General features: G+C 39.9%; 1 protein-coding gene across 2 annotated transcripts in view; it reads right to left on the bottom strand.

Annotated features, from left to right (window-relative positions):
- Positions 1–651: 651 nt before the first annotated feature.
- cemip (cell migration inducing hyaluronidase 1) overlaps positions 652–10,443 on the bottom strand; it is a gene marked incomplete in the record, with an annotated part of 167,875 nt that continues 158,083 nt past the window's right edge. For both annotated transcript variants that reach the window (XM_035652320.1, XM_035652319.1), the window contains 6 exon segments: positions 652–3,630; positions 6,327–6,427; positions 7,032–7,189; positions 7,720–7,806; positions 8,723–8,927; positions 9,333–9,518. In XM_035652320.1, the coding sequence (XP_035508213.1) occupies positions 3,503–3,630; positions 6,327–6,427; positions 7,032–7,189; positions 7,720–7,806; positions 8,723–8,927; positions 9,333–9,518 (865 nt within the window).

Below are 10,443 nucleotides of genomic sequence, written 5' to 3'. Positions count from 1 at the left end.
CATACTTTAATTAAGATATACATATATATATATATATATATATATATATATATATATTCCACTAAGTTACTGCTGAATGTATATATATATATAGTTTTTTAATTGCTCTCTACTGTTATGCATTGAATATAAAATAGCCATAAAATGTCACTTTGTCAGTTTACTCAATGATAGAAAGGGGGATCTCATAAAGACAATGGTTGGGAAACAGTCATTTCATCAAGTAATTTAACAGAATTTATTTATTTTTTTTCATTTCATTCAATGTAATAACTAATACCTCTTTCAACAAGCAGTTCTCTGGTTGGCACTGGAGTGCATGTAATATATCATACTCAAAAATTCTCCTTTTCTCTGGGTACAGAGGCCTGTCAAATCAAGAACACGGTATATGTTTCTATATCTAGGATAAAGGCAGAAAGAATTACTGCCTCACAGTTGTATGCATAGCCTGTTCTCTAGAATTTCTATGCAGTAGAAGAGAGGGCCCTGGTAATGCTGTTTGTTGTCTGACCTCCACCTGGTGCTGAGAATATAACAGATACTGGAAATGGCACTGTCATGTGAGTATAATACAGTGTGTTGAAGAAGCTCTGGCATGTTGCTGTGTTTGTCTGAGCAGGGACAAACAGACAATCAGACCAACTGTTCAGCATCATTTATTTCTGTACGAAAAGTCCTCAAAGAAATTCAAAGGAGCTTCATTACTTTACAAGCCCAAGCCACATATACAACACATCCATTAGGTGAACAGTTAAAACAAGCCAACTATACCAAGAGTCATATGCATGTTTGCAGCAAGTGTCTGGTACAAATCTTTTAAAATGGAGCTATAATGGTTTCTTACATACAGTATACATACAGGACAATAATAACATTACAACTCAAAAGATGTCCCTTGTAGATTTGGATCAACTGTGCCTGTACAATAAATAAGTATAAAATATATCTCTTAGCAATCTGTGGATTTTTAAAAACACATTAAACATACAAAACACTAAATTACTGCTACAACCTCCGAAAAAAGACCAGCTATTTCGGCAAAGGGAGGGGGAGTCCTTTTTTTTCTCGCCAGATTGAAAGATTTCTCTGTCACTTTGAAATGGGGAAATTGCACATTTAAAAACTCCCTGATTTAACAATTCAGTTAAAGTTTCAATTTAATTTTTTTATTTTGTTAAGGGCTTCTTGCTGGTTAACTCCAAAAACACAGACGGATGGATCACAAACACTGATATGAAAAAAAACCATGGAAGAAGAACATCACCATATCACATGAGCGAGTGCTCGGAATGAAACGGAGCAAGTTAACAACCACAGGTCAGGATGCAAAACAAGGAATGTTGCTGTTTTTCTTCTTTTCTTCTCTTTTCTCTCTTGAAACAGTTTGGTCAAACAAAGCAGGACGTGAAAACCACTTTTCAACTTCTATGTCTGTCACACATCACAGAGACCTGCATGGGAATGATGCTCAGTGATACACATACATTATACATGCGTTTGATTAACTGACCCACACTTTTAGTATTTGCACCCTCTTTTTGTATAAAGACTGTGCATTTGCATCATAAATCGCCTAGCAACCGTGGCTGACATTATGGAGGTCCATTGGGGAATTGGCCAGTAGTCAGTACTATATAAATAGCAAACAACCAGGCTGGAAAAAGACACTCTTGGAAATGATTACTGTCTAATGATCAATGTAAAAGTGAATAATCTAATATCTCAGGTGGCTAACTCAGTCTCCTACGAACTACAATCATACACAACTCTTTGTAGTAGCAAATTGTTCTGTGCCAATGCAGGAAGTATTGGGGAAAAAAATAATAATTTGAGTAGGCTAATAGTTCAAACAAACTAGTGCTTTTGCCCGTTTGGTTGAGTTTGTTTATACTGGTGTGAAAGCTGTCAAATGAACTTTGGTCTGGACCAAACTGGACTTAAAAGGCTAGAATAGATGAGTCTTAGCCAAACTTTTTTGTCAAACTGCTTTTCCTTTTAACTGAAACTGAAATGTAATGCTTAAAAAACAGGTTGTTTAGAACCATTTCTTTACCATGACCATAAATGAATTATGAGACCCTTGGGTGCACACATTGTGTCTGTTTTTTAAGGTGTTTTGTATCTCTTTGTAGTTGTCATGTATCTCTGCATTGGCAGAGCACTGGATATTTGGCACTGAATACTATAACTTAATCTGGACGGCATCATATTTTTTGCTAAAACTAAATATTTGCATATTGTCACTGGTTGGATGTTAGAGAAATGTATAACTCCAGTTCTGTGAGCCTCTGAGTAGATCTGTAACAGACTTCGCTATTGGCTGGGCAGTCTACCCAAAACTGGGGAACCACGCAGGAGCGTCTCGGAGTCTAAACCCCCCGCAGAAACATTTTAACCATTAGGTTGCAGGGAGGGCTTTGGGATTACCAGGAAGAGGCACCTTTACTCATACATGGTCATTGCTCATTGAGCAACTGAACCCTCAACTTTCCCAATGAAAACATCCAATACTTAACCTAACCTTCTCAATTTTTGTTCTAAATTGGTGGCATCATGCAAGTACTTGTCAGACCGTCATTCAACAGACATTTCTTGTAAAATTAGGAAAGCTCTGAACTTTTCTGTGAAGCTCTCCTTTGTCATTCTTTCATCTTGCCCATAACGTCACCCTACCTTTAAGTTTACTGTTTGTTTTGCTTTCAGATGTGTTCGAACAACATATGAACTAGTTCATTCCAAGCAATAGCGCCAAAGGGTATCAACATTTTTGCTGTACATGTCAGAGTGTGGGGGTAAACCGATAGCAAAGTCTTTTAGAGGATAGAGTATATCAAAGGCTGAACTGCCTTAAGCCACTTTTTCTACGCTAAAGCTTGAGAAGAGTCTGTTAATGTTTTTGGCTGTTAACAATGTTAACATGAAACTAGTCTGTGTTTGCTGGTGTATGAAACAGATGTTTTGACAGTGCGCAGTGATGGTTTGCTGACCAATTCCAATGGTTACTCTGACAAGCTACGATAATGTAAACATAACAGTACTGTTAATGATGCAGTGACAGTGTTAAGTCAGAAACAGAACCAATATCAATTATGTCATTCATGTCTGTGGAGACACATTTCAACAACACCGCTGGCTGTTCTGAGCTATTGTTGCCAAAGAGCTGAGGACCTCCAATATGGCTGCCAGAGGACATGTTGTCACCCTAACGCCCTGTACGGATGTGCTGACCGCGATGATACAGTTCACCAGGGGCACTGCTAGCTCTAGGAGAGGGTCTTCACCTTTTCAACATATAGAATCACATAATTTTGCTCACCGCCAAAATCTTAGAAAAAACACCACTTGATCCTGGACCAATGGCTTGGAGCAACTGACTCTGCAGTGCTGGCAGTGTGTCGTGTAAGTGTGTGTCTGTACATGTTTTTTGTAGGGAGTGTATGTGAGTCAGTATTCTGGGGGGTACATAGTCTCTTGCTGTCTTCCCCACTCTGCCTGCCACTCATAGCTTCATCTTGTGGACCACAGGGACAGGCAGGACCTGATGGATCTTGGCTCGGTCATTGTCCACCTCCAGATGGACCCAGTCGGGGTGGAAGGAGCCCTTGAAGCCCACAAATGCCAACTTATCTGCAAGGAGGCCAAAGGACATTAAAGTAAGTGAAATCATCTGAGCTCTAAACAGGAGCCTGGATATACACACCAAATGTATAATGCCTGTTATATATTTATAGTTACATATTATTTATTGACACTTGTGACTCATTCATTTTGATAAGGTACTATCACCAGTTGCTACGGTCCTGTTCTGCTGCTGGCCCTAAAGGCCTTTACACACTGGGGGCGTTTTTTGGTGAGATTAATTAAAAGGATGGATTGACCTGTTGTTTGTCTCTCATCAACCTGTACTATATGACATAGACAATTGCCCCTCGACTAGTAACTGTAAATAAAGCCAATAGTTCTCTAGTTGCTGCCGTTTATAATATACATTTAATTATTGAAATATATATATTTGAACAGCTGCCTGTTGAATACTAACAGAAAAAGCAGTAATGATTCTGAATATTTAGTTAATTTATAATAACACAGTGTAACATCACACAGTCTTGTTGTTCAAAACACAGAATAAATACTTATTTATTATTATTAAATAACTTCCAACTTTATTAAAACAAATACTGGCGGCCTTATCGATACGATGAATGATGGATAACGTTAACAGTTACTGACTAATTAACTCACTATAAACTTCCTCTGTTTCATGCCCCTCCTGTCCCTGCCTGAACCCGCCTTATCATCATCCCCACAGTCAGAGTCCTGGTTGGAGCCGCTGCAAATCCTCCGTTTTTCCGTGAGTCCAGGTGACAGTCACCTAACTAGCTAGTGGCAGCAGCCAGGACAGTTAGCATATGCAACCATAGATACAGAAACGTACATACTGTACCTCATTGGCCGCAGCTGTATGCTGCCAAATGTCTGCATGGTTGCTGCTAACAATACTGAGAGATTCAGACTTCACTGCCTGTCATCAAGTAACTCACTTAATTCTGAACTGACTTTCCTGAAATGTGGTTATAAATGTGAGAATTTGCACATGATATTGGTTACTTGTTGAAATCCAAAAACTTACGCCGGCAACAAGTACACATCTATGTAATTGTTTTCATTCTGTATAAGTGCTGGTCTGACCTCACTGTTTTGGACATAGAGCTGATTAAATCTTCCCCCAGTGACTGAATTAATCCCTATGAGTAACCAATATCATGTTAAATTTCACTAAAATTGGTTCAGAATTAAGCAGTTTACTTGGTTTTGTAGTGCAGTCTGAATCTCTCAGTATTGTTAACAGACGACTGCACATCAAATTGAGAACACGGTATCTACGTTTCTATATCTATGTATACAACAGTGCACTAGTAAGTGTAAGTGACTCCCTGTGTTACAAGAGAAAAGGTCCATGTTGCAACAATGCCAATACTTTTGTCCTCCGTGACAAGGTGCAGCTTCAGAACTAAGTTTGGCCTTTTTCTGTTTTTCAGCAACTAACTCGACTATTAGTGGCAGCCCTAATGACAAAGGACACACAATATAAAGACAGCATGACAAAATTAAGTTGGGATGGCGACTCCCTCTGCACAGTCTGCTATGTGCTAGGGATCTGAACCCCTTACGTCCATCTATGCTCTCTTCAAAGCCCACAAAAAACTTATCTTATGTCTTATTTATTGACTTATTAATAGTTTTAATGTATTAATACATGTAGGGCTGCCCCCTATTAGTCCACTTAACCGATGTTTATCGACGTGAATCGGGATAAATGATCATACAGATAGCTATGGAGGGCAGCTGATTTACAGTGGTTCCAACCAGGACTCTGACTCTGTGGACAATGACACAGCAGGTAAAGGAGAGGTGCAAGTTTGTAGCAAGTTAATTAAATATATATATATATATATGTATATATATTGAAATTATTAGCAAAAAGGTGTCGACTATTGGCTTTATCTAACGATGACTAGTTGACCAGGAGAACTTTAGTCGGGGTCAGAACAGGCCGAAGTGCAGGGACAGGAAACTGAGAGGAAGCTTGTGAATGCAACCTCTCTGTCTGTGCACCGTTCGGTGCTGCACCGTGAGCCTCTGCAAGCTCCTGCGTTTTTTCCAGCAGTCAATGCAATAAGTGTGTGTAGATAAAATGTTTTATTATTTAATTTTAATGTCACAGATTTGCATCGTAGCTGGTATCAATATTTTAGATGCAACATATTTTTTAGGTGCATTTTCATGTCATTTATTTGTCATGGCCCCAGTGTGTAATTAATGGAAAAGGTTGGGGTCCAGTGCCTTGCTTAATGCAGGGACAGGATTTAAAAAAAAGGTTAAAATGTCACACCTAGTTTTAGTTTAAGGTAACTTTTATAAAAATAACTTTTTGCATTTTTGCTGAAACTTCCACTATATATATAAAAAATTAGACAGATAATCTGTGAAAAAATCAGGTTCCTCTGGTTCCTCCTAGTGCTCCTAATGGTATTTGCCACAAAACAACCAATCAGAGCCGAGAAAAATAGAAAGACACTTTGGGTTGGAGGCTTGAGGATAGCTGATATTTTTTCCGTTTTTACTGTTTGATAATACATACATAATCAAACTTAGACATTACAGTCACACTGACCTGGGTAAAAAGCAACCTTTAAAGCAACACTGCCATCTACTGCATTTCTGTTCAAAATGCTGTATGTTTTGTCCAAAGCATTCCTGGTACAGCATACTGCTGCTGAAATACTCCACTCTGTGCACATGGTACACATATAGTTGGTTACCTTTCAATTTGACGCTTTTGTCTGCCCCAAGTCGCTGCAGGACTTTAGTCCAGGATCCTCTGGTAAACAGACGACCCTTAGACGTAATGAGGATAATGGAACTAGAGAAAGAGTGAGAAACAGCATCTTAGTGTTCACCTTTAGCGGATAGTGTCTGCATGTGTCTTTTAAAGTACCAGAATGTGTGATAAATGGCTGTGTAGCTCACTAACATACAGTCCTATATTCATTTCTTTATTATTTAAAACAAAGGGACAAGGGGGAACCTATATCTTGCTAGCCATTCCTAAATCCTAATCCTGTCACCATGACTAAATGCTCGATTGTATCCAACCCAAAACCAGTTAAACAGTATGTGTGGATGCTGGTGAATGCTATGATGGACAAATTAAAGAACGACAGGGAGATTAGGTGTCCTATCTGTGATGCAATAAAAATGTACTGTATATATTTAAATAATAAACAAACTGTAGGGTAAAGTGATTCCAGTATATTTTTGTGGGATTTTGAAAATTTTAATTTGATTTTGATGATTAGTACAATAATATCGTGAATGACAATTATTTTGGCCAAGATAATTGTAACATTTCCGTATGGTCCCATGCCTAGTGGCAATGCAAAGTTTCTTTAAAGCCCACCCCAACACATGGTGTTAATCACATGAAGACTCCTAAACATGTTGAAGGATGTTAAAGGACTTCTTACCCGTCTCTCAGTCCACTGATGTAGTTGTCTATCTGTGCGGGGATGCCCTGTAAGATGGAGTTCCTGAAGTCTTTGCTCTCCACCACCTTCCCATCGTGCCCGTCAATTACGGTCAGCTGGACCCCATCCTCTGGTTGGTACAACTTTCTGCCGTTCACCTGTGACAACACAGCCAGCCAATCACATACAGTTCTGGGATCTATAAATTCACTGCAGACTTAAAAATCTGAAACATGTGCACATGCTAGCCTGAGCTCTGGAGATCATTTCCACAGTCTGTATACAGTAGCACATGAGCCCTGACTCAGCCAGCAGCTGGCCTTGTAGGGGGTTCCACAACTTGGTGTGTGATCAAGCTGATTAGATCAGATGTCCACAAATATATTTTCTTTTTCACCTCTATGTTTTGAAATATTTTAACCTGAGAAAAATGTGAAAACTAAATAGAATGTCATGTCATTTGTCTTTTTTCTTAAAAATTGACCGGTTAGTTAGAAATGCCTGTGATTGGATTTTGTTTATTATGCTTATTCCCCCTTCATTCACTCCCATTGCTAGTAAAACAGGTTTCTAAATCACACTAGTACACATAAAACAGGTTTAATTCTGTATATTAAACCAGTGGCCTAAATCTAAGCTGTTCAACCAAAGTGAGAGTAATCTACTGTCTGTATGAGACAAATGATACCTCAGTAAAGGCAAAGTCCTCCTTGATGTGGAAGAAGCGAGTGTTGTAGGACTCCAGTTTGACCTCCAGGAAGTGTTCTGGTGTGTGCTAGGAGCAAACAAGAAAAGGAAAAGGAGATGAACTGATACACAGCATTTGGCATTTCACAGAAGCAATTTAATGCCAGTTCTCACTTGCCACTATCACAGAGCTAAACAAATTAGGTGAAATAATCACTGCTGCAATAGTCATTTTAATATAAGGGAGTACATTTCTAAATGTTGCTGTGGGGGGGAATTGAGATTCAGCAGCAGGAAAAAAATGAAAAAACTGAATGAAGCCAAGACAAACAGAATGTAAATAAGAATACAGCAAATGGGGCATTCATTATGGTGGAATGTATTTCTTAGTTCTCAAAGTCTGAAACATTAGTACAAGTAGCCTATGTAAGACATTTTGACAAAAGGACAGTCACAGGTGTAACTAATGATATAATGGTTGCATGGCTCACTGGGGAACTTACTGTAACTGAACAGAGTCATCATTAACATTATTAATTACACCTGTGTTCACCTCTGTGATGCACTTTAAATCTCTGCTACACCTGACCTGACAGCAGTTCTTCAGTGCAAGGCCCAGCATCACTGTTCCCATTATTGATCTTTACTGGTGGGTGAAAGTAAATTGACCCTTTTTTCGAAGTCCCGCCCCCTTTTGGAACCGCTGTCAATCTTCTCCTTTCCTGTACTTAGATATCTGGCTATGGCTAGGCTAATCTAGTTGAAAAGCAACCCACACTGTGAAAATGTTAAAATAATGGCAACATTTAGTCACGTCTTAAGTTAACTGCCTAATGCTAGTAAAGGCTAGCTAGTTCGTCATCTTCAATCTACATCACTTGTTAGCTAGTTCGCGGACACAGAGCAAAACCCTAACTATTTACCTAATCTATACATCAATTGTTAGCTTGCTTGTTACATCTGAAAGCTAACTTGCATCAGTCATTGCACTCCCCCATTCTCACCAGCCTGGCATTTGGTATCTTTCTGGGCATGGGTACATCCACAACAGGCAGCTCAGCGTGTCTGGGGTAGGCCTGGGCCATGCAGTTGCTGGGTGGACTGCCTTTAGGAATCACGGCTGTGATCTTCACCCTCTCACAACCCTTGACAGAGCAGAAGGCATACTGCTCCCTGTCGTTATGGGCCTTCACCTTCAGGAAAAGCAGGCTGCAATAAACAGAGTAAAGCTTAGGACATCATACACTTCATCTGATACCATGCAACCACAGAAATCATTGACATTGTGAAATGCAGATTCACCTTTGTTACCATGAAATTACAGTAATTAGGTAAAGAAATCAGATTGAGATTGGTGAGAGTGGTTTCTGGAGGATCAGAAAACAAAACAAGCTTTAAAAGGCCTGTAAAGGCCCCAGTATTGCGCGCTTGGACGGTCGCGTGACACTGTGACGGTCAAAATGACTAGACTGCGTCCCTGGACGCGCCAGGATTTTGGCCCATCATTATGCAGAAAATGTAGATACACAAAGTTTTCTGATGGTTGATAATGTGTTGTAAGTAAAGTCGGTTTGTGAGATGAAGTGAGCTAATGTGGTGGTGTGTGTGACTGACCCAGTGTCTTCCTCCCAGTAGTAGTATCCTCTGGCCAGGTGGGAGTGGTTGATCTTCTCCCTCTGCGTAGTCCTCATGAAGACGCCCGTCTTGCGGGTCTGTTTGGTCAGGCGGTTGTGGATGTCAGAGATGATGGTAAAGGCGGTGCCTTGTGGGTAGCAGAGGCCCACATTGATCCAGTCGTTTCTAAAAACACAGTAAGCAGCACAATGTAGATACAGTGCTGATCTCACAGTCAAACCTGTTCTCACGCCCAGCATACACAGGATTATTTATACCTTTAATCAGGTGACTATCACATGAGTTGTGAATCAGGCTGAACAAATCTTTCATTAATCGATAGGTAGAAAAGTAACAACAACATCAACAGTTTGTAAGTCACGTTTAAAGTTATTTATAAAAGAAAATTTGAAAAAAATACTGGTTTTAGCTTCTCCACTGTGAGGGTTTGCTGCTTTAAATAACAAATATGAACAGAATATCTTCATGGTTTTTAGCCTTGGCTGAACAGCAAGATATTTGAACACTCTTTTTTTATACCATTTTCTGATATTTTATCTATCTATAAAGCAAGAAATCTCTGTCTGTCTGTGTGTGTGTGTGTGTGGCTGTGTGTGTGTGGCTCAAATATCTCTGCAGATCAGGATCAGACTGACCTGAGAGTTTCAACATGGCTGCTGTGTGGTTTAAGGGTGTGCAACGTTGGCTTTGTTTGGACTATAAAGAATACACTTAGTCGCAAGTTCTTGCAATTTACGATCCTACAGTATGGTGACGCAGCCTTTGGGGCAAGGAAGCCCTATCTTCTTACTATACACTCAGTGCAGCTGCCGCGATTAAGAAGCGATGCTATTGCTACTACCGAAACACGTGGCGAGGTTAAGCCGTAAGGCTTTTTCACTGGATCGGCAACATGAGGTCCTCGCTGTCTTGAAAGGTCTGGGAACGTACAGGCCGCACACTTTGGCATTTGTCCTGTGACAGATGGCTGTAGATCTGGATAACATATTGGTGTCTTTTCATATAAGGATCTGGCTCTTTAAGCAAGGCCACACTTCTTCCGCACCCCCTCCTCTGCTGTGAAAGACTCCAGATGCGGCGAGGCGGGGGA

The sequence above is a fragment of the Morone saxatilis genome, unplaced genomic scaffold, assembly GCF_004916995.1.
Source record: "Morone saxatilis isolate NCDOM2014 unplaced genomic scaffold, NCSU_SB_2.0 Contig11, whole genome shotgun sequence".
NCBI classification, from domain to species: Eukaryota; Metazoa; Chordata; class Actinopteri; family Moronidae; genus Morone; species Morone saxatilis.
This window is presented reverse-complemented; position numbering and strand designations above follow the sequence as displayed.